The sequence below is a fragment of the Canis aureus genome, chromosome 3, assembly GCF_053574225.1.
Source record: "Canis aureus isolate CA01 chromosome 3, VMU_Caureus_v.1.0, whole genome shotgun sequence".
Classification (NCBI taxonomy): domain Eukaryota; kingdom Metazoa; phylum Chordata; class Mammalia; order Carnivora; family Canidae; genus Canis; species Canis aureus.
The window spans coordinates 85,553,053-85,578,046 of NC_135613.1; the positions used below are offsets into that span (position 1 = coordinate 85,553,053).

The following is a 24,994-nucleotide window of genomic DNA, read 5'->3' on the forward strand; positions in this document are numbered from 1 at the left end:
CACACACAGACACACACACACAGAGGCAGAGGGAGAAGCAGGCTCCATGCTAGGAGCCTGATGTGGGACTCGATCCTGGGTCTCCAGGATCACACCCCGGGCCAAAGGCAGGCACCAAACCGCTGAGCCACCCAGGGATCCCCCTACTATGTTTAATTTTAACAACACAACAACAACAACAAAGAAAGACAATAGCTCCTCAGTCTCCTACAGATCCCAGGGAAAACTTTTTAGTTAGAAGCATCCTGAAGGCAGTGACTCTTTCTGTGAGGTTCTCGTTGTATATGATCCAGCACAGTGATCTGTTTCTCAAACAACAGAATCACAAAGACTGGGAGCCGACGTGTGGGTTAGACATCACAGGGGGCCTTTCGCAGTGTTGGCGGGGTTAATGCCCATCAACTCTGTGAGGTTGATATTACTATTTCCACTTTAAGGACAAGATGTGAGGGGATGAGATGAGAAAATTGAGGATCATGGAATTGAAGCTGATAAGTGGAATTAGACTCAGATCCAGGTCTTCTGATTTTAAGTGTTAGATTCTTCCCATTACGCTACTATGCCATATTGCTTCTTTTTGAGATGATGATGATAATTCATAGAAATCACAGCCAGATGACTGTGCCTCTAATTCCAGTTAGAAAACACTGAAATTTGTGGGAACGCAGACTTAAATCTCTGTGTCCTTAATCTCTGTGCTGTGAAGAGCTAGGCTTTCATGTTTAATATCAGCTTAGGCAATTTATCCATACATCAGGAAATCTCCTGATAGGAGTCAAATGCTCAAAACGGAGCCCCCGTAATTCCAACACTCGTGCCCTCGACCGATTCCACTCACATCAAAAATGACCATACGCGGGAGCCGCAGTCAAGATGGCTCTTCAGGGAGAGCCCCTTGCAGAGGTAGGAGGCTCCCTTCTGGCCGCCAGGCCGCTTCCCTCCCTGAAGTGACAAGTCAGAGCTGCATCCCCGAGCCCAGGTGTGTGGAGGGCAGGCCGGCTCCCTCCCCGGGCGGAGGCGGGCCCTTCCCCGCATCTGAGCTGTGAGATCCCCCTGCACTGAGCCTCAGCTGAGGCAGGCCGCAGCGGGCAGACGGCGGAGCAGAGCAGAGGCTTTTGTTAAGTCCTGCACATTATTTCAGTGCTGCTCTTTAGATTTAAGCTCCTGCGGTTCTTTCCATAATAGCTGAGAGAAATAAAAAACACTGGCCCCCACCCCTTCCTCCCTCCTTCCCACACAGCATCCACACCTACCTCCTCCCCCTCACTGGGGCCTTCTGTCTGCCGGGCCTCTGGGCCTGGAGCCCCAGGGGTGCACCGTAGGCTGGCCCTCCTCCGGGGGCTGAAGGGCTGCTGTCAGGGCTCAGGTGGCATTTGATGGTGGGACAGCCAGGCCCACGGTGACCTTCCCGGACTTCCTGTCTGACTCGGCGAGGTGACAGGTGCGCATGGGGGCAGTTTACAGGGAATCAATCCCTATTTATACTAGCTCACCGCACACCGTGCAGAATCTTAAGCTACCTGATGATGAGAGGTTCATGAAATGCCATCCTGGCTGCCCTCTTCTCGGCAGTCAGGCACCTCATCTGTTTTCCTCTTCCTTATGCCTTATTTCTTATGCCTTTCCCTTACCCCTTACCTACAAACAGCAAAATTATTTCTGTCATAAAGTTCTCTTACGTTGAAGGAGTGCGAAGGCGGGGGAACACCATTCTGCCTCCACTTTGAGGTCCCTTTCCTGACATTAATTTTGTCTTAAGACCACTCACACTCTTTTGACCCTAGAACTGGGAAGTCAATGGTGCATAACGTGCATCTAGCTAATCCCAGAAGCAAATTGAGTCCTGCAGACACCTGATTGTAAGTGCGCACACCTCCGGACTCAGAGGAGGGAGCGGTGATTGTGGAGTGACGCACGGCGATTTCACAGCATCTCCTTCCAATCAGAGCTCCCCCCAGTCAGAGGCTCCTTAGTCATTCCCCCCACGGCATCTAGTCACAGGAATCCCAAACACAGCCGTAGGTCACCCCAACACGGGAGGCCTGGCCAGAGACCCCTGCTGTTTGGGGCAGTTGCCACAACAGAGATTTCCAGCTCTAGGCCTGAAAGACTCTGAGACTAAAATGGAAAAAGGAGAGGACAAATTCTGACTGCTTGGATGAGACCCACTTCATTAAGTAAGAGATGGGCCTGGTTGAACAGAACCCTTCTGGGTATAGCCCAGGATCAGCCTTTCAATCTGTAATGATATCAATGAGCTGCCAAACGACCCAACAGGCCTCGACAGGTGACATTGTGTTAAAGCCCCATGACAAAGGAGAGGCAAAGATGGCTTCTCCAGGAGGAGGTTAACTGTGTGCTTTTGTGAGACACGAAGGCCATTGGGAAATTACTCCATGTGGTAAATTCAAGCACTGAAAGAGATACAGCTCTCTAGATAGTTTAGCATTTAGCAGCACTCAGAGCCCAAATTAGACTTTTTGGTTTGGCAATCCCCGAGGATATATTTTGCCTTAGTGAATGCACAAAGTACAATTCTGAAACTACTCCCTCCTGGACTCGTAGTCCACAAGCGCTGGCAGCTCCTCCCAATGGCTTATGGGAGACCACATCGGTCTCGGTTTGGTCAAAATAGTAAAACAAACGAAAATGAGTCGATGGCTATGATGGACGGTGGTGCTTATAAGGGAATTCGAATCGTCGTCCCCATTTCAGACCTGGAGTGGATAGAACTGAACCAAAGGCCTGTAGCGCCGAGGGGTCGGAGCTGGGATGTGAACCGAGCCAGACTCAATACCAATCTGTACTCTCAGTCAACAGGCCACGTTGACGGTGACGGGTGTCTGTCGAGTGTTCCTCTCATGTGCCAGGCGTCTTACATCATCCGTGTGTAGGGAGTAACTACTATGGATTGCACAATAGGCTGCATTTCACTTTTTTTTTTTTAGTCCTTAAAAGATTTTATTGCGACACAGTGGGACAAGATGGGAGATCTCAGACAGGTCTCTGGAGCCCCAAATTTATGTGATGTATTTCCATCTCTAATTTTTAATTTACGGCTTCCCTTGCCTGCAATATTCTTCCCTCTGCCTGAGATTTAGTCTCTACTTCACTTTCAAGGGGTATCATGACTTTCACTATCCCCATAAAACTTTTAAAAACTGTCAGAAAATCTCTTCTATCACTTCTTTGCATTCTGATAAAATTAATTACGCGTACCAACCGTATGCAATTCAATGAATATTTAAAACAATATAAGGGTTTTCTTGTATTGCCTCTATTGATATATGTGTTTCATATAATTTGCAATTTCACAAGCTATTAAAGAAGCAAAAACATCATATATGAAGAGTGAAATCTACATGGGTCCATCAGAGTTTTGAGCATAGGGTGTTTAAGTGTTTAAGAGGTTCGCCTGAGAGGCAAAGGCTGGGACTCCAATTCTGGCTCCACCGTGTGCCAGCTGTGTGCCGACTGGTTCCATTGTGCGCCGACTGAATGCGGACGTGTTTCCTTTGTGCCTCAATGTTCTCATCTGTCAAATGGGTGGGATGATAGGCGAGGACACTTCGTAGGTGAGGAGTTAGTGAGAAAAATGCAGGCAAAACACTGAGCGCCACCCCTGACACAAAGCATATGCTCGATACATATCACCTAGAACTATCACTTGTTATTGTTGTCACACATACAGATGCTCAATAAATATTGGTCAGTGTACAGATTTACGGCAGTTTAGGGTGAGGACATTTACAAACGTTAGTGTGCCTGCCTCTCCGGGGAGGGACTGAAGACTTATCGATGACCCATGGCTTTTCTCGTCACTCCGGGGAGCCGCAGGCTGATGGTAAAAGGAAGCCCTCCTTCCTCTGAACTGTACTGCTCGCGTTGCCACAGCCATTGCAAAGCATTTAATTGCACATGTCACTCTGCTGAGCACCACACAAAAAGACTGGTAGGGAGATAAAATTCTCGTCCACCGGGAGCTCACAATATCAAGGACATTTTGATGGACATGTGAATTAGAACATAGTGGCAGGGAAAAAAAATCTGTTAACGTAAAAACACCTTTAAAATGGAGAGATCCTGGAAATTGTTCCAGTTCTTGAACTTTACAGAAGAGAGGCCCAGGATCACAGGGTCAGATGAGCTGCCCACGGTCCTTCGGCGTGTGTGAGCACACCTGGGCGCTCCCTCCAGCCTGTCCCTGGGCTGCACGTCTCCGCGGGGCCACTGCTCCTGTTCACACTCAGTGCAGGTGCACGTGCCGCTTACACTCGTGCAGAATGGCCCGTGCGCTCCAGAAGATAAACAGACGGGAAGTGCTTTCGTTCTACGCCACTCTGGAATCTGTGCCCTTAGTATCGGGGTTACGAGGAAATACAGCCCTTAGCTGTGGAGATTTGGAAGAAATATCCCCAAAAAGTCCGTCAGAGCATTGTGATGGTGTGTATTGAGGGTCAGCTTGGAGAGGTTCTTTGAGGGGCTAAGTGTCCCCAGAAGCCCATTCATATCATATAACTTCCTTCCCATAGGAAGAAACCAAAAATTCATATCAACCTCCAGGCCCTTGGAGTTAAAAGTCTCTCTAGAGGTCCTTAATGCCCTTTTGACTATTTCTGCCTGATTTTTCTTCTTACCCATCACCGAGGAGATGGACGTCTGCAACTCTCTAAGGACATTTCATAACCACATGCAAGTCCACAGTCAGAAAGTCCTTCAGCACGTCTAACTTAAATCTGTCTTACTGCAGTTTAAGCCACAGGCACTTACACTCTCCCTCTTAATGAATGAAGGCTGACCGAGGCGTGAAGAATAAGCCCATCTCTTGTTCTCTCTTGGAGGAGCTTCTCCTTATTCAAACTGCAGCTCCCCAAAGACCTCAGAAGCCTCATCCTTGCCTATAGTATTCTCCATGGCATCATACACACACCGAGGACTTCGGGAAATAAACGAAGGGAACGAAAAAGACGAGTCATAGAAGAATTCTGAAACAGGAGGGATGGCACAGGAAAATAGGAAGTTCTTTATTATTTTCCAAATCAACTAAGTAGGGGGTTGATTGGGGAAAGGTGAGCCATGAGAGAGAGAGAGAGAGAGAGAGAGAGAGAGAGAGAGAAATCTGTCACTGACTGATATTTTCATCGGAGAGGAAAATAGGTACCAACAAATGGAATTTGACTCATCTTTGCAAGTTTCACTGAGCATGAAAATATCCCTTTAAAATTTCCCGTAAGCCGTTGCCGGCTATGGGATTTTTCCAGTGCACGGGGAATCTGAGTTCCAGAGGCCAGGGAATGCCAGAAGGAAAGGGATTTTTTTGATGCTTGGGGCTCTGAGACTGTCAGTTTAAAAAATGAAAGTAATATAGAAGGGGCAAAGTGGCATTTATCATCCCATCTCTCCGGGCTCCTGTCTCTTTAATCAGCTAGCCTGATTTGCCCAGTAAATGATTCCTGAGCGAGTGTGTGTGTGTGTGTGTGTGCGTGTGCGTGTGCCGGCGCGCGTGTGTTGTAGCTCTGTCAATCCTTGGATTAGAACCAATGATTGCAGCTTGTAGGAGGGCTGTCCAGGGCCAGATTGTACGATGTGTCTCAGTGCCAGAGTATGAGTAGAGATAATTACTGAGAAGTCACACTCTCTCACACCCTCGGCTTTCTTGTGTCCTTCAAGCAAAACAGTGGATTTAAATCTCCTTCCAACAGCTTGAGAGCAACGCAATCTGTCAGGAAAGACAGAAAGAAAAAACCGAACCTGACAAGAAAGAAGAAAAAGAAGAAGAAGAAGAAAAAAAAAATCATGAAAACCATCCAGGCAAAAATGCACAATTCTATCTCTTGGGCAATCTTCACGGGGCTGGCGGCTCTGTTTCTCTTTCAAGGTAAGAGCTTGCTATCGATTTGCCTACCGTAGACCCAGGCATCGCACAGGGTGCTTTATAGGATCCGCAGGCTCCTGAGTCTCGGCTGTGCTGCACGGTTTGCAGGTGGAGGCGAGAGCGTTTACACAGCATGGCTGGGACTTCATTCTCCCGAGCAGGCTGTGAGAATATTGATTCGATTCTGGCTGCTGCCGGAATGGGGGAATGTATATGCATAAGTAAAATGTGGCTGGGGCTCGGGCGAGGTGCGGGGCTGCGAGCCGGTCTCCCCGGCTCTCTGTGCATTCTTGCACACATGCACCACGGAGCGCACACGGGAGCCGTGGGGGGAGATCACAGACCCGGAGGGCAGCCGGGGCTGCTAATGTGTTGCTTGTGTAACCGGGAAGGAATTACGAGAGGAAACTTTAAATATCGGCCGGTAAACTTGCAAAGCTTCTAAAAGGAGCGGCTGGAAAAATGCAGGCTAGGAAAAATCAGGTAACCGTGCACCCTGCGAGGTTCTGGTCGCAGACCCAGCTCCGAGGGATGAATCAATTTGTGGCAGCGGCGGACAACTGTGTTAGTTCTGGATGTGTCTGGGGGTGTGTTGGCGGTGGGGGCTGGCGGCCGGCTGGGGGGGAGGGTCGCCAGCTGATAAAAGGCAGTGGGAGCACTCAGGGTGTTGGGGGGGGGGACCTGGAATTGGAGGAAAGATTTTCCAAGTTGAAGGGAGAGAGGCAAGAAGAGTCAATGCTAATTTGGTGTTTATTTATCCGGGTGGGGGGGAGCCGAGGCCCTGGGCGGCAGGCAGCTGGGGTGGGCTTGCCCCCCCCACCCCGTCCCCGGCCAGGGCGGGCTGTGCTAGGTGCCTTTGGACGCGGCCTCAAGCTCCTGTCCATCTGCTGTACCCTGTGGCCCCGCGCTCGCCCCGGCTGACGTTCCTCGGCCGTCTGCTCACCTGCGGCCCGCACCCACCCTCCTCTGGAGGGTCTCACTTGCCCTTTTCATAGGAAAGGCGCCCGGACTCCTCGGGCTGGGGGCTGGCAGGGAACTTTCCCTGGGTGGTCCAGCCCAGCCGCAGCCAGGATCCCAGGAGGAGCTCAGCCCTGCACCTTGTATTCCCAGAGGAAAGTTCGGGCTCAGGGGGCCAGAGAGGATGGGGAGCTCCAGCCACCTGGCCCCTCCTCGTCCCGCAGTGTGGACTTCTCAGCTCTCGCCCCGGCGTCCCCACTCTGGTCCTGCTGACCCTCCTCCGAGGGCGGGCTCTGGGGGCTGCTGCGGCCCCTGGACATAGGCTGCAGCATGCACCGTGCGGACCCACGCGGGGTGGGCAGGGGGCGCCGGGCCGGGAGAGGCAGGTGCGTGTGTCCCCTTGGCTGGGGCTCAAGGAGCAAGGCAAGGGGGCTGCAGGGACGCGAGTCCAACCCCAGGAAGTTCAGGAGGTGCATTTTGCAGGGGTGGCCTGAGCTTGGATATGGTCTGCTGCCCTCAGCCTCTAAGGGGCGCCGGCCCTGGCATCTCTGTCCTCTCCCACAGGGGCCTTGGTGCGTGGAGGAGGAAAGGAGCCAACTTGGAGGCATCCTGGGCTGACTCCTCTTACGTAATAGGGAGCAGCAATAGTGCGTGTGCGCATGTAAGTGTGTGTGCATGTGTGTGCAGGGGAGGGTGCGCGCCCTGCGTGATCGGGCCCCTGGGGGGGCTCCCCTGGTCAGAGCAGCGCTCCAACACTCGTAGCGGGGGAAACTGAGGCAGGGCCGGCCTTCTCCCAAGCTAACCACAGACCTGAAAACTAAGCAGGCGGAGGGTAGAGTGAAGGGTCAGGGGAAGGGGAGGGGAGGGGAGGGGACTGGCCCTCGGGAACCCCCATCTGTCCTCAGGTCCACGTCTCTCTTCTCTCTACATCGAACTGGAGACAATGGCCAAACTTCCACCATCAGCGGCCCCACTGGCAGCAAGCCAGGAGCCCCAGGGCCATACTGAATTTACATATAAATTAGCATACGTGATTTTTTTTCCCCCATCAGAAATAAATGCAGGGAAGCATAATATTTGCTCATACTTGGACTCATCCTTGCATAGACGCGTAGAAAGTGGCAGATCCCAGATGCCCCAGGGCAAAGTCGGATTTCGTGGTCTTGGTCCTCCCGTGCAGTAGGGCCAGGGGTGATGAGTATCATAACCGCCTCACATCCCACCAAATCTGACATTGTCCCCGGAGACCCGTGCTCCCCACCTCGAGCCAGCTGCAAGCAGGCTCCGCCGCATCCCCAGGAGGCAGGCTGCCCAGTTTTAAGGAAGACGAACCCTCAAAGACACCCCCACCTCCCCAACCCCCCCCCCCCCCCCCCCCCCCCCCGCACACGCCAGCCGGGCAGGCAAAGGTGCCGTCTGGTTTCCCTCTGGGGGCTAGAAGCTGACGTCCCCACTATCTCTTCAAGTCAAACTTAGGAGCGACTGAGGCAGCGGGGTCTGGCTGCAGTAGCCACCCCTACTGCCCTGACCCCGGGGACTAGTTGGAATGCAGGGCACATTCCAAGGCAATTTTTTCTGCTCTGTTTTTGTTTTAAGCCAGCTCTTCCTAGAGCTGCCACTTCCTGGGTTTCTCACCTTTTTTTTTTTTTTTTTTAAAAAAAAAGGTGTCCGGAGCTAGTGGCAGATTAGGGACCCCTCTCCTCCCCCACCCCCTGTGCCCCCACCCCAGCCCCACTGGCCGCCCAGATCCAGATTAGAGGGGGAGGGAATTTCCAAGGGAATCAGCGCTGATTAGTGCCGGGCGGGGCGCGGGGGTGGGGGTGATTAGCGCCCTGGGGCTCCGGCCCTAAGAAGACCCAGGGTTGATTAACCAGCAGCTCCTCTTCCCTGGGAGCAGGAGCCGGGAGCCTGGATTAGGCGGCTGTCCTCAGCACACCGCCCACCTCCTGCCACCGGGAGGCTCTGAAAGGAATGGCTGGTGGTGCTGCAGCCTTTCTCTTTCTAGAAACGCGGCCAGTCCTCCTTCGAAGGATGAATGCTCCCTTCAACACCTTGCCTGAGCTTGGCTAGGTTCCTGTCTTACCTTCCACATTTTCTCTCATCTCCTCTGTCCCACATCAACATGTATTCGGGCCACGTGAGACCCAAAGGGGCGGAGGAGAGGGAAGGGGACCCTGGGGCCAAGCTCTCGCCCTCCTTCACTCAGACATTGTTCAGCTGGCAGATGAGCCAACTTCCTGCCCCTCACCGGAAACCTACATTTGGGTGCCAGCAGCAGCCTGAGTTGGGTGATGCTTCAGGGGTGCGAGGGAGGCAGATGAGGCCGTGCCCCGCGTTTACTGGCAAAGTGAAAAATCGATGTGCGATGATGGGCCCCTGGGCCTGATGTAAGCATTGTGGGCACTTGCAAGCATGGCCAAAATAATAATAATAATAATAATAATAATAATAATAATAATAATGAGAGAGAGAGAGAGACAGAGGAGCCTCACAAAGTAAACCCTGGCTGTCAGGCTTGGAGCTGGCAACTTGGGGCAAGTTAGAGGCAAGGCGTGCACAGTGTAACACATGCACTCACCTTCGTCCTTCATGCTCGGTGATGGTCTTGTGAGTGTTTCACCAAGGGGGCCTGGGGACACCCAGAACCGACCAGCAGGCCTTGCCGCATAAAGACCGTTCTTGGGATTGCAGCTCCAGTTTCCAGGTGCACAGCCTCGTCCGGGTGCTGGTTCCTCCTTCCTGGCATTGGTAAAGCCGAATATAAGTCCAATAATGCCTTCCTAGGAGCTGGACGCCTCGCCACGACCTCTGGGGATTCTCAGCAGGCCTCTCCCACAATGCTGGTATTAGAGGTGGGTCCTTGACGAGGCCAGCTCTCCTGCCTCCCTGCTCAGGGGCTGTGCTCTGGAATGTCTGGCTCCGTCCTCAGCATGCCTGCATTCTGGTGGCCCAGAGTTACAGTGACCCTGGTGGGATCGCCCACTGCTCACAGAGCGCCCAACAACTGGGGGCCTTTGGCCACAGTTTATCCACTGGGATGCGGTGATCCCTCTTAATATCCTAAGGATGGAGGATATTTCTAAATCAGTATGAGCCACATGCCTCTGGTGTGTTCGGGACACCTGTGCTAGAAAGATCCGCAGCATCTTTTCGTGTCTGTCTGTTCAGGATGAACACGCTTTGGGGGGGAGGCAGGACGTCATGTCCGAAAGGGGGCTCTGTTCCGGGTTGTTATGGGTTTGGAGTTCACGACCTGCTCCCACGCACCACCCAGAAAACCAAAGATGCAATCAAATTCTGCTTTATTTTGACCTCAGCAGAGGGCCTCCAGACTCTCCAAAGCCTGTGCGTGCCCTCCAGGTTTCAAGCCAGTTCTGGTGGCCTGCACAAGCCTTGGTGGGGAGCAGGTCCATCTGAGCTCAAAGTCCCCTATGTTTTCTGTAGGGGAAAATCTTTCCCTCTGTGCGCCTGTCTCCCCACCTGCCTGCCAGGCTGGGGGGCAACTCCCCTGGGTGCTGTAAGGACTCATTAATGCTTGTAACGCTCCAAACATGTGGCGCTAAGTGGAACTCCATGCTGAGACTGGTTGTATTTATGCAGTTTACTTCCTTTCTGCTCTATTGGCTTGTTAAATGTTTACTTTATGTCTATAGTCATTTGAAATTCAATAAAACAAATTAAACATAAAAGATAAAAACATGCAAAAATAGAGTGATCGATGGCATAAGGGTCAAATGGGGTCTGGTGGCGCCATTGCAGCCTCCCTCCCTTGGTGGTGGATGCTTCCACTCGGTTCCACTAGCAAGGGCACTGGGGAAAGGCAGAGGGGCTTTGGAAGGAGCATGAGGGAGGCCTGCCCCCCACCCACTTGCCAACGGAGGTGCCATGCTGGCTGGGTCGGTGGCAGAGAGGAGGTGGCGGGGAAGAAAGCTGGAGCTAGTTTTGGAAGGTTAAAAAAGAGCTCTAGTTTGTTTGGATCAGAAAGAAAAAGTGGGAAAGAGAGGACTCAATCCTCCACCTTGACTGCGAATTTGGTCAATAATCTCTGAGAGTCTTAGATTTTATTTTCTGTATTTCTGCATTTATTTATGCAACCTTCTGGAGGAAGCCTGCTCGGGCTATCAACTGCTTAGACTTAAAGGATCTGTGTGTTCCTGCACCTTCCGGCTCCTCCTCTGTCTCCCCATCCCTCTCCCCCTCCTGCCTCCTGCCCTCTCTCCCCCTTTTCTGTTTTTCTCCATTTCCCTTTCTCTTTCCTCCTTTCATTCTTCCTTCTCCTCCACGGGAACAATAATTGATCAGTTGACAGATCTAGGTCATGCTGGCAGGGGTTGCTCCGCTTCATGCAGGCTTGCCCAAGAGAAGGAGGGAAAGTCTGTCTTCCCAGTTCACAAGGAGCCAAGATGATAGGGCATCGCGGGGGGAAGGGGGAACCAGTGAACTGGTGGGCAGTTTCCGGCATCCTTAGCAAGGCTACCCGGGACCCCGTTGATTGATTGCAGAGTGCTCAGCCCTGCGATATCCCTGCCACTCCAATTTTCCATATCCGATTTACCTTTGCCACTTGCTGCATTTTGCTCAGCTTCTATACCCTGCCTGTTCCCATTTTCCTTTCTACTTTCCCCTCCTGTCCTCTTCCCCTTTTCTCCTCCTTCCAAAACCACAACAGATCACACATACTCCCACCTAAGTCATATTAGAGAGATGGCCTTTTGTTTATTTGCAAGAAGAAAAACAGAAACCCTGCCAGAAGAACTCTGTAAGTCATTTGCAAACTGCAAAACAAACCAACAAAGATTCACATTTTCGGTGCTGAGAAGAGAATATTTCAAGAGAGACTGTCAAGCTAAGAAATCAAATATTGGAAAACACATTCTTTAGCACTGTTACTAAGGACATCTTAGGTTACTAAATTTGAGGGTTTTTTTTTTTTTTTTCTTCTCTAAGAGTATTGCCTTCACAGTTATAAAAGACTGTTCAAAGAACTGGCTGGTTTTGGCTTCAGTGGTTCATTCAGATTCACTCCCTGGAGGGGCTGCCTTTGCTTAGTCTTGGTGGTGCTACTACCAAACTCTAACCCAACACAGCCCGTAGCTGTCTATGTGTTTATTGGTTGGATCACCCAGCGTTTATTGAATGTTTATTATGTTCCGTGTGGAGTCGTAGGTGGTGGGAATAAATATGTCGGTGACTAAAACAAACTAAAGGATGAGACCAAAGGCAGAGTAGAATTTCCAAGATTTGGCTTGGTTTGCCATCCTTTTTAATAGTGCTCAGAAGCACCAACAAGGAGTGCCAGAAGCAAGCGGGAGAGTGAACGACACAGCTTCTGGTTTCTGGCGGAAATGAGGGCGGGCAGCAAGAGAGCAACTAACCCTTGATTGCTGTTCCACCTGGAGAGCACTGGGAGAGGGTGCATGGCTCTAGTCCTGGGTTAACAACAGATGAGAGGTGCTGCCTTTGCTCCTCCCTGCCGTCTCCTGCCAAGAAGGGCCTCATGCATGTTTGATGTGCCCTCAGTTAGTACATGGATGATGAAAGCTGGCGTAAGTTAGTTGGCCTTGTGACAATTGTCTTTTGTCATTCAAGTTATTAACTGATTCTTGGCACAATGCCACCTGTCTGGTAGCCTCCCCAGCTCCTTTTTGCCCTGCCTTCTGCGCGGAATTAGAGGACCAAAGAAGGTAAGCAGAGCGGGGATGGGGGAGCGGTGGGGGGAGCTTATATAAGACCAAGAAAGGCTTTGCCTCTGGCAGCTAGTCTGCATGGGGCAAATGCTGTGCAGGGGACCTCTGTGAGGGATTCATAACTCAGGGTAAATCTAAGATGATCTCCCTTCTGAGAACCCTTTGACTTGCTACCCACTCATCATACCCAACTTAGGGTTCCGAGAATAATAATAATGCATCATGATTTATTTGTTCTCCTCTGGTCATATACGACAGTTGGGGCACAAGCCTTCTTCCAATCCATCAACTTGTCTTTTCAGCCATATGTACAAGAGGGAATATAGCTTCTCTTTAGGCTCACACTGTACTAGCTGAGTCCGGAATGCTCTGAGATGATTGCCTATCTGGCTGCTTCTATCTGCATTCCCATAGTGGTGGTGATGATTGTTGGTAGCTTTTCTCCTGTAGGAGAACAGATAATTGCCTTTGTCATGGATCCTGATTTTTCCAAGTCAAGCAGCCTACAGCAGTTGGGATCTCCTGACCTCTGGCCCTCAGGGGGTAGGTTCAATGTGTATTTATTTGCAATATTTTCATTCCCTACATCTGTGGTTCTCAAACTTGGTGTATTCAAGTGCCCGAGGAGATTTATAAAAATACCAATGACTGAACCCTTTCCCAGGTGAACAAAATCAGAACTTCATCATCAATCTTATTCAGAGCTCTGTTAGAGGTTCTAATAGGTGGTCAAGTTTAAAAATTATACCTCTACAGTCATCTGAAATGTTCTATGATCTTGGGTAAGACACTTCCTCTATATGAGCCTTAGTTTCCACATCTCTAAAATATAGAAGTTGGATTGAAATGTTTGCAAGTTTCATTTCAAGTTCAACATTTTGCAATTCTGCAAATAGTCTTTTTGAGTATAGCACTTGAAAGAGAGTGACGCTAGAAGAAAGTATTCAGAAGTAGTTTCTGCTTGCAGGAAGCTAAGAATATAGACATAGTCACAGACAGATGACCAAAGTCAGAATGTGTGAATGGTGTGTGTGCGTGCAAACCCTACATACCAATTCGTATCTACTATATCACATATCCATATATGCATGTATATCTTTATAAGGCATCCTCAGGATGGGAGGAAAGGACTAACTAGTCACAGCATTTTAGGTAGAGGGAATCAGGAATGATAAGGATTCTTAACCAATCCATCTAACAAGGGAAATTCAGGATCACTTGAATGTGGGTCAAGAAAGAACGTGTTAGAGCTGGATTTAGAGAGTGCTAAATGATGGTGAGTCTTGGAAGAAGCCCCATTCCTTAGTGTGAAGATTTGCATTTTCTCTTCTGCTCAGGCTCCCCCTTCCTGTCCCGGAGAGTTAGTGACCCAGGAGTGTTGCTCCCATTGCTCTCCTTGTCAGTGGCAACCAAAGGCCCAATGCTGAGAACCTCAATGACAATTGTGTAGCTCATGCATTAGGCAGAAGTGATGCTGGTTCCACCCCCCAAACCAGGTCATTGGCTGCAGCACAAGCAAGAGTGAAAATTTGGTCTGTTTTGATGGATCTGCAGGATAGGAGGGCCATGGGGAACAGAGCTACCCTGGAAATTTGTGCCCAGGGCAGTCTTTGAGTAATTCAGAAAGTACTCACATTGAAGCCTCCCCAAAGTGTTCACACTGCTGCGTCTGTCAGCCCAGAGTCACAACCAGCTTAAGCCCAGAGGAACTTTCAAGATGACTTCTTTCAGTCCCTCTCTAGGAGCTCTGATACCTCAACAATAAAGCTGCAGTGGTCCCCTAACGTCTGTCTCCAATAAGAGGGAACATGCATCTCTCCAGATGGTCTATTGTACCTGACCGTTGGATTTCAGGAAGACGGGAAGAGGAGGAAGGCAAAGGAGAAGGAGAATCTGTCTTCTTATAGATTCCAGCCATTTGCTCTAGGTCTAGAGAGATATTATCACACAGTGGCTGGATTGCCTGGGTCCAAACCCTGGCTCCACCACTCCCTAGTTTGAAGCCTTATGCGATTCAGTCAACCTTTGTGATTCTCCTTCCTCTTCTATAAAATGGAGATAATTATGAGACTTAGCTTTAAGACTGTTATGAGGATTAAATAAGTTCCTGCAGATAAGGTGTTTGGAGCATTGCTTAGCACATAGTAGGTTCTCAATAAATATTACCTAATAGTATTATGATTTATATGAATACTATCACCCACAGGACAAGTCTAATCTTTCTTCAACATGACTTTTCTTTAAATATTTGAAAGAAACATTCCCTCTTCTCCTTCCTCAAATTTTCTCCCCACAAGGTTAATTATCCCAAGCATTTCTCCTATTTTCTATATTATCATCCATAGAGAGGGTGCTGATTGCTTTTCTCAAAGATTGTTCTGGTTACTTTGTATTCTTCTTAAAGTCTTATCCCAGTATGCTCTGAGGAGCCCAAAATATTATAGAATATGGACCCTTCTGGTTCCAAATCCAAAGAAGATGAAGTCTTAGCTCTTTGGGAAGGTATTGGAAACCCTACAGGTCTGACCTAGGTTTGCCAGCCTCTCCTAATCCTCTGCACTCCTGTTCCATGGGCTGCTCGAGGGCTCCTTCCTCCCAGCATGTGTGCACACTGCTCCCTCTGCTGAGTGCCATCCTAGTCTACCTCAAAAACACTTGTTACAATTCAAGAAAAAATTCCAAGCTCAGCATCCTTCTGAAGTCTCTAATTTCATCCTTTATGCCTCCATTTCTCTTGACCTTACCTCTATTCTTAACATTCACCACACACTGTGTAGTTACATGCTCACATGTCTATCTTCCCCTACCAGTCTCTGAGCTCCTAGAGGTCAAGGGCTGCCTTATGTATCTTTATTTCCCAGGGAACCTAGCAAAACACTTGGCACAAATTCAACACCCAGCATTTATGGCTGGAAAGAAAGGACAGAGAGAGGGAGAGACAGAGGGGAAGTGCCATAAGGTCCCTTTAGTTTTTTTCAGGAGCTGTTGTCAATTCAACCCTTTCTTATCCTATGCTTGTGGTGTTTTGCTATGTATACAACAACCTGGCCTCAGAACTTACCCTTTCTGAAGTTATCAGATTCAATTACTACCTTTTTTTCTGACAAAATATTTTTGGGACTCTGAATCTGTGATCCCATATTTCAGCAATCCCTCCTGGTGATAATCAGTCATAAATCTTATGCTGTAGCACCTGGGGTGTGGTGGATGAGCTCAATACTTATGATTAAACTTACCCAAGAGCAGAAAATAGCCACTCTAGTGGTCAGTAGATCAGATGAGTGGAGGAACAAGGTGGCTATCTGAATGTACATTGGCATCAGAAGAAGCAACACAGATAGGAAATTTGGATCTAAAAAAACTGGGGAAGTGACTGGATGGATTGCATTTAGTTGTAGAAGATGAAGTGCTCAAATGTTTCTTATCTTCAGATCTACTTCTTTCGATCTACTTTATCCCTCTTCCACAAAGTTGACCACTAGGTCATTTGGCTCTCCTCCTAAACAGTCAAGGAGAAACTCATCCCAGACATGAAAAAGGTTAATTGACAGCTTTTTTCTCAATGTAACCGGTGATGCATAGAACTCTGCAGTTGGATAAACCATTTTGCTAATTTTGAAAACAAATAAAAATTAATTAATTGTTCTACATTTCTCCTTTCTTCCCCCCCAACACATCTTAATAGAAGGATCTAAATGCCTTGTCACCATTTTTTTCATTACTTTCTTGCACTGCTGAAGACTTGTCAAGACCAAAATAATTCAATCATCAAATACAAAAGCTTTTTCACAGATTGCTAGAGTTGTGAGATATCATGGAGTATTCTCAGCCTCCCCCCTAAGACAATGATCCCGTCTGAATGATTTTCACCAATTTATGCCCAACAACTCCAGAGATTCCCAGTGAGCAGACACTAACCACCTGCGTTGTGGTCCCCAGTTCTGGCTGCCTATTGAAATCACCTGTGGAGTTTATTATGAGCAGATGCCCAGGGATGACTCACAGAAATTCACATTGAAGAGGTCAGTATAGGGCAGAGTCTTTTGTACTTCGAAATAACTACAGATAATTCTATTGTGTAGATACAATGGAGAATAAATGATATTAGCACCACTTTTCATAGTGGATAAACTCTGTGAGAAAATACTTTTTTGGCAAGGACTTTCGATATCGCCTCCAAATCAATTATTATCCTTTCTCTGTATAAACAGTGCTCTAAATTTGTTCAGGGCAGCAACGTGTCTGTTCAAAATATTCGTCACCAAAATTCCCTTATAGCTGAATATGGTCATGTAATGCAGTTCAGGGAAACGAAATATAAGCACAAGTTTACTTGGGGTTTTGAGGATCATACTCAGGAAGCCTGAGCTTTCTCAACCTTACCATTGCTGCTTCTCCTTGACTCAGAGAATAGGATACTACCTAGAGGTCCAGGAAACAGCTTGAAAACAGGAAGATAAACAATACATATAAAGAATGGCAAGGGGCACCTGGGTGGCTCAGTCAGTTAAGCATCTGGCTCTTGATCTCAGCTCAGGTTTTGATCTCAGGGTTGTGAGTTCAAGCCTGGTATTGGGTTCCACACTGGGCATGGAGCGTACTTAAAAAGAAAAAAAGATTGACAAAGAAGGAAACTTTTAGGCTGAACCAAATGGACTTAGCTGTTTTGGTAAATCAAAAATAGTTGAATATAGGCAATTTCATATGGCTCAATCTAATTAAAGGACCTTGGGTTCAAGATGACATAGCAGTTGTACTAGCACTAGGATACATGTTCCCATACTCACTATCACTTATGAGAAAAAAAACTTATTTAATTAGGTTTCTGTTACTCACAGATGAATATAATCCTAATGGATCTATGTTGAGCAAAAATTTGCCTCTTTCTAACTTCTGTCAATTAGAGCTGCTCAAAAATATAAGTAATATTGTGTGATCTTCTTTCTAAAAGATGGTTATCACAAACACTACTTATCTTGACATTCTTAGCTCCTTCTTATGATTATCATATGGCATAACTTTTAAACCATTAATCATCCTGATCCTTATCTTCTGAACATGCTCCAGTTTGATAATGATCCACTAAAAGGCATTACCATACAAATTCTCCTAAATGTAGTTTGATTGGTAAAGTGGAGCATAGACTATTACCTACCACATTTTGGACTGTATGGTTACATAGGTTCACTTTATTATTGTATTATTTTCTTTTATTTTTTCAGAGATACTACCCTATTGGCTCATACTGATGTGATTTGGTCATTGTGATGACCAAAATGCTACTATATAAAACCTCTCTTATTCTCACTTATATTTAACTTTCTTTAAATGTTTCTTCTGGGGATCCCTGGATGGCTCAGCAGTTTAGCACCTGCCTTTAGCCCAGGGCATGATCCTGGAGTCCCAGGATCAAGTCCTGCCTCAGGCTTCCTGCATGGAGCCTGCTTCTCCCTCTGCCTGTGGGTGTCTCTCTCCCTCTCTGTCTCTCTTTTTCTGTGTCTGTCATGAATAAATAATAAAATAAAAAATTTTTAAAAATAAATGTTTCTTCTAAGTATTTGAAATTTTATTCCTTTGAGTCCTTTATTTAAATACACTGAGATTATTTTTGGATTCTGATGAGTTGTCACCACCAGCTTTGTGTCATCCTCAGATGATTTAGACATATAATCTCCACATCAGAATGATTAAAAAAAAAAAAAAAAACAACAACATAATAGCACCAAGGACACGGCCAGTTCTTATTTACATTTATATTTCAATAATAGACCCAAGGGTATGGCCAAGTTCTTACTTACACTTATATTTCATCCACTCCAGAATGATTTATTCATACCCTACTGTATGCTAGCCATAAACAACAACAAAACATAGTTCTTATACTCAATGAAGTAGACAATTCAATACAAAATGGTAAGTGTTGAGATAAAAGTGAGTGTTGTTTGCCTATGGCAGCATCTATGAGACTTTTCAGGTTGGAAAAATCTTCTAGAACGAAGAGATGTGAAAGCTGAGACACAAAGGTGACTAGATTTAACCAAGTAAGAAGAGAAATAAATGTTACAAATAAGACATGGCACATGCTAAGGCCTAGAGTCAGAAGAGCATGGTAGGAATTCAGGAATCCAATATCCAATCTGGCTAGATGGAGTGTGTTTGTGTGGTTTGGGGGCTCAAAGTTTTGGGGGAAAGGGGGTAGGTAGAAAGACAAGATATAAAGGTAGAGATGTAGGCAGAGGTCAGAGCTTGAATAGCCTTAGGTTTCCTATTAAATATTTTATATTGAGAGAAGAAATTATGTTGAAGGATTGCATGCAGATAGTAACATGGTCAGCTTTGCAGTTTTACTTGTTAAGTAAGGTTATTTGGGTTACTTAAAAATGTTAAAATATGGTTCTAGTGACAGTGTGGAAAATGAATTAAAATAGGGGCAAGACTAGAGGAAAAGGGAGCCTTCTAAAAGATGCTGCAGCCAATCAAGCATAAGTTAACCAAGGTGAGCACTGCAGAAATAGGGAGATATGGGAGTAGTCAAGTGTTATGGAGGTAGAAGGGTTGTGACTTAGGGATGGAGAAGAAAGAAGATGATAAGTAATAAAGGGAAGTGAAAGAAAACTTTTCATTTTGGGGTAAATGATGCTTAGGTGGGTTTGAGGGAAATGGTGGTGATGCAATTTGGGCCACAAAGTGTTTGAAGATGCCTAATGGTAGACATGTACAAAGTTCTATCCAATATGAAGTTAGCCACATTGATCTGGAACTCTGGAGAGACCTTTGAGCCTCAACAAAGATAGTCTGTGACACAGATACAATTAATTACCCAGGAGAAGAGTAGAGAATACATATTAGATAACTAGTACCCAAAATTTGGGAAGAGAAGAGATCTTGGGAAGATAACTGACAAGAGGTGGTCAAAAACATAGGAGAAAAGCCAGGAGAGCATGATGCCATCAAGGTCAAAAGATGTGTCTGGAGAAGGCAGGAACAATAACAGTGTCAAATGCTACTAAAGGATCATAGTGACAAAAATATCTTCTATCCCCTTGGGAGAGCAGTTCTGGGGTGGAGCCCTTAATGTGGGGAACAAAAGTAAGGTGAGAATATAGAAAATGTGGACAATTATTTCAAAAAGTTATTTTTTTGGTTGTTGTTATTGCTGTTGTTAAGAAAAAAAGAGGGAGGAAATGGGGAAACAAGGGGGAATTGCAATTGAAGAGGATGTTGTTGTTTTTATAAGATGGGAAAGAGTTCTCTGAATCCTGAAGGTCAGGTGCTCTTTAAGGGGAAGGATGAAAGACCCAGGAGATATCTTACCAAGTGAGATCCTCTAGTAAATATGAGAGGGTGAGAAAGGTGGCAAATCTTGAGCACTGGTAAAAGTATGAGTCTTGAGTACAAGGAGAAAGACAAATTGCATTATTACATATATTAAAGAAGAGAAACTTATTTGAGAATTCCCACTATGATTGGATTCACCTGCAAATGATAGAAACTACACAATAAAAGTGGCTTAAATAAGACATTTTCTGTGTGGCCACAGTAACATTCCTCTCTGTCTTTTCATGGCTGGTGTAATGTCTTCTAAATTGAGGAACCCCATCCTTTCTGTGGTTCAGATCTGTTGTACAGGCCACATCTTTGGCCCTTTGGTCTAGGATGGCAGCATCTGTGTGCCCAGCAGTGGGACGAAAGGGTCGGTGAAGAAGGGAAAGAATGCATGAGTGTGCTGTCTCCCAAAGAATGTTCCTTCTGGAAGCCCACATACGGCACACTTCTCCAAATGCCTGTGGACAGAACTTAGTTACCCTGCTACATTTAGGTGCCATGATGGGAAATGCATCATTCCCTTTGGATGACCATGGGCCCAGAAAAATTCGGGGGCTTATTATCATGGAGGAAGAGGAAGACGAATGTTAGGAGACAATTAGCATTTTGTGTGGCAGGAAGGAATGTTAGATCTCCCCTCGACAAGGATGGAAGCCCTTGGATCCCCACAATACACACGTGATTAAGGTATCACCACCTACTTTGTGGCATCTAACCATAGGTTGTCAAACTGTCATTAGGGAAAAACAAATCAAAACCACAATGAGACACCACTTTACACTCATTAGGATAGCTGCTGTTAAGAAACTTAAAAAGGAAACTAAAAAATGTTGGTGAAGATATGGAGAAATTGAATTGGAATCCCCCTCTGCATTGCTGGGGGGCAAGTAAAGTGGTACAACCATTGTGGGAAGCAGTGTGGTGGTTCGTCCCAAAATTGAAAATGGAATTATGATACGATCTAGTAATTTCACTTCTAGGTATTTACCATAAAAACACAAAAATTTGAAAGCGGGGATTCAGGTATTTGTGCAGCCATGTGCGCAGCAGCCTTATTCACAATGGGCAAAAGGTGGAAACAACCCAAGTGTCCATCAGTGGATGAATGGATAAAATACGACGTGTGCGTACAATCAAGTATTATTCTGCCTGAATGGAATTAATGAATGAAATTGTGACACTTGCTGCAGCATGGATGAAGCTTGAAAACACAATGCTAAGTGAAAGAAGTCAGACATGAAAGGACAAATATTGTATAATTCCTCTTAGGTGAGGTCCCTAGAATAGGCAAATTCATAGAGATGGAAAATAGAAGTTTCTGGCAGCTGTAGGGAGGAAGAAATGGAGAGCTGTTTAATGGGTAAAATTTCTGTTTGGGATGGTGTAAGCGTTCTAGAGATGGATGGTGATGCTGGTTGCACAACGGTGTGAATATACTTGATGCCAGTGACTTGTACATTTAAAATGGTTAAAAGGGTAGATTTTATGCTGTATGTAAGTTGCTCTGATAAAGACAAATGAAAAAAAGCGAAAATCAACTGTCCTCGCACAGCATAGATTTGGGCAAACCTTCCAGCTTGGTTATAGGAAGGCGAAGGAGTCTGCATTCAACGGCTGTGATTTTCACTGAGTGTAATCCGGGGAAGATGTGTGTTCGCATACACGTGTGTACATGTTCACATACGTGTCTATAAACCTGTAGGCTGCATTTCCCAGAAGGCAGAAAAGACTAAACACAGTGACTTGTGGAATGGGCAAAATGCTGATTTCGACTCAGGATCACAAAGTCTCCTCCTTTCCTCGTGGCATCCTCTTCCCTCTGGACGCTAAGAGGCAGTCTGACCCGCTCCTTCTCGATGTCTCCATCTGTTCCCATGGTTCTGGTCCTACCGTTGAGGAGATAGCCGACCATCTCTCAAACTCGGGCTCACCCCCAGCTCCTTGCTTGGGCTAACTCTCAAGGGAATTATACGAGACACAGTTACACATTCACGGTTTGCAGAGCGTGTCCACATGAAGTCTACTCTGCCATCAGAATGTTCTTTCTCACCCCAGCCCTGCCATTAACTCTGACTTTTAGAATCGAATATTCTTCCCAGAGCTCTTGTATTCTGCATCTGTAAAATAGAAAATTAAAAAAAATTTTTTTTAAATTTTATTTACTTATGATAGTCATACAGAGAGAGAGGCAGAGACACAGGCAGAGGGAGAAGCAGGCTCCATGCACCAGGAGCCCGATGTGGGATTCGATCCCGGGTCTGGAGGATCGCGCCCTGGGCCAAAGGCAGGCGCCAAACTGCTGCGCCACCCAGGGATCCCTAAAATAGGAAATTTAAACTTCCTTGGAATGTAGCTTCCATGTTTCACTGAATTATGTTTATGAAACCCAGGGACTGCACTTCCCCTCTGCCCCCCGCTCACACCCCCCCCCCCCGCTCCTATAACCACTCATGGCTCAGTTCAGGGCAGCCTCCGTGGGACCTCCTGTTTCTGTCCCTCCTCCCCTGCCCGGTGGCCCTGTCTCACTTCAAGCTCAAGCCACTTCATGCTAAACTAATGCCGTCTCTAAATAGGTCCCCTGCTACCAGGTCCTCCCCAGATGAGTCCATCTTCTCTCTTGCTAATAATTAATTATCTTGCTAAAAAAAAAAAAATGTCATTTCAGTCTTTCCTTAAAATATCCGTTAGCTCCACATGGCTGGCTTTCGAGACAAACGCCCAGGGTCCTTAACTTGCCCAGGGTCCTTAACTTGGCACGGAAGTCCCTCCCCTAGCTTGCCCTAGGCTCTCTATTGCTCTGGCTCGGGCACCCACTTGCTTCTGCCCTTTCACCCTGCAGGCCCCAGGCACTGCCTCTGGACACTAACGCCCCACTGCCGCAGCACAGGGCCTTTGCACATGCCGTGCCCAGGCAGGGTTGGCCTTCCCGCAGGACTCACTCAGTGCAACACTGTACAAATTTGCATCAATATTGAGGGTGGAATGATGGAATAATCCGGGCCAGGGAAGGAATTTGAAAGGCTGAAAAGGAGAACAAGGATTTTTGAGACCTACTCCAGCCCTTTGTTTCTATCCTGAGCCTTCAAGCGGACCCCTCCGAGCGGTCTCCTTGTTCCTAGTCTGCCTGAGGGGAAGAGGAGGGGGTACACAGTGTCCTTAGAGTCAGGGCTGTCCAAGTGTGGCCTTTGAATCAGAAAGTCCGGGGCTTTCCAAAACCTAGCTATGTGCATTTCAATAAACCCTTCAGGTGATTGATGCTAAATTTGGAGAACCACTGACTTAGAGAAATGGTGAACATAGGTGCAGCGAGTTCTGACTGGAGGGGCCCCAGGGTGGGGGGCGCAGGAGGAGTCACCTCTCTACCCTCAGGGGAGGGGTCTCAGTTTCTCTTGAATATGCCCATCCCAGGAAAAAACAAAAACAAAACATCAGGACAAAGCAAACTTGGTGCTATGCAAGCGATGGGAATATATAAAGTAAGCCATTGAATATTCCCTTTTGCTCGGATTGCCAGATTTAGCAAATAAAAAAATCCAGGATGCTCAACAAATTTGAATTCCAGATAAGCAGCAAATAATTTTTTTATTATGCACAGCATATACTTACACTAAAAAAAATAAAAAAATAAATATTTGCTATTGATCCGAATTTCAAATTCAACTGGGCATCTTGTTTCTGTTCTGTTTTTACCCAGCACCTTACCTTTTGTCCCCTAAGACCTTGGTGCGGAAGGGAAACAGCCTGCTCAGAATCAGGTGCTTAAAAGGTAGAAGTTTCAGTCGTCTGTTTCTTTACTTTTTAACGCAGAGGAATAGGAGTTGTCTGGAAAGAAAAGGAATGGCTGTTCTTTCTGGCTCATTGGATTATTTGTAAAAATCGACATTTGGAAAGACAGAGGGGGAGAGAGAGACATGACGATGGTTGAAAGTGACCTGCATGCCAGAAAGTTCCTCCCTCTTGAAGTAGCTGAACCCCTAGGGAGGGCCAGGCCCCGAATCCACATCCCCTGCCACCGAACCCTGGAGCGAGCTTTGAGCTTCGGGGACCTGGGGCTGTGTCCCTGGGGGGCTCTGTCTCCCAGGCAGAGTTTCCAGGCCACCCCTTACCTGTGCCAGGTGACTGTGTCCTCCGAGACAGGGCTGTGATGCTGGGCCTGGCGGGTGAGTGACAGGCTCCCTAACGAGATGCAGCTGAGGGAGCGGCTTGCTGACAGAACAATTTGCTGGTGCCCAGAATACCCGGCCTGGCCGGCGAGGCAGCAGCCGAGGCGTCAGGAGAAATCTCAGGATGTATCAGCGGCCCGGGTGGCAGGTGGAGGCCGCGCGCCCCGCGCCCACCTGCCGCCCGCAGCGCCGTCCACCCGGGCGCCCAAGCCCGGGGATCACACGTCGAACGATGCCATTTCCCCCCTCCTGATCCGCTTGTGTTTATGTAAATGACTGGAAAAGCAGTTTTTGGCTTATTTCCGAAGCTTAAGGGCTTTGCGAGAAGCCTATTATTGAAAAATCAGAAACTGAAAAGCAACTTCTTAGACAATGAATTAGCAGTTCAATGGCTGTGTGTAATGCCAGGCTCACTGGAACGGGCTGCAGCGCAAACAGGAACTCCCCTGGGACTCGGGACTCAAGCCGGGCCCACAGGTGGCCGCGCTAGGACAGTGAGCGACCAGAGGTTTGCGGTTAATCCAAACAGGACAGACAAGTAGGCAAGCGGAGGGCCAGGGGAGGGAGAAACGAGCCGGGTGTGCACAGCCGAGGGCCTTCTGACCTGGACTCCGGGGCCACCGGAGCCCCCTGCGGAGCCTGAAGGGCATCTGCCCAGCTGAGCACTCCCGGCACCAGCCATGTAGGGGGAAACTGAGGCTTGGTCGCATCCTGCACAAGCCACGACACGAACCTGAGCACTTGCCTCTCCTGCTCCTGGCCAGGGATGCACAATTGGGCCGTGACTTTAGTAGCCCTTGGGGATCTGCCTCAGGTTTCTGGGTCCTGATGCCGTCTGCAGTTGTGGGGACAAGCCAGGGGTGGGGACGCACTCCGTCTGGGTGGCGCAGGTCACACAGGGGCACCACGCCGTTTCGGGAGGCACATGGGTTTGTATGCCCACCTGGGTGTTCCCGAAGAGTGGCCCCAGACCGGGTGACCTACCA

At 47.6% G+C, this 24,994-nt stretch overlaps 1 protein-coding gene and 1 non-coding gene across 2 annotated transcripts in view; both read left to right on the forward strand.

The window, feature by feature from the left end:
• The first annotated feature begins 5,502 nt into the window (after nt 1-5,502).
• The window catches only part of NTM (neurotrimin), a 942,893-nt gene continuing 923,401 nt past the window's right edge, over nt 5,503-24,994 (forward strand). Inside the window, exon 1 of the mRNA XM_077894211.1 lies at nt 5,503-5,878. Within this exon, the coding sequence (XP_077750337.1) occupies nt 5,797-5,878 (82 nt within the window). The 5' untranslated portion in view covers nt 5,503-5,796. The remainder of the gene's footprint in view (nt 5,879-24,994) is intronic.
• Nucleotides 20,449-20,572, forward strand: LOC144311637 (U6atac minor spliceosomal RNA). The gene has a single exon (XR_013377232.1). It is a non-coding gene; the product is annotated as a U6atac minor spliceosomal RNA (small nuclear RNA).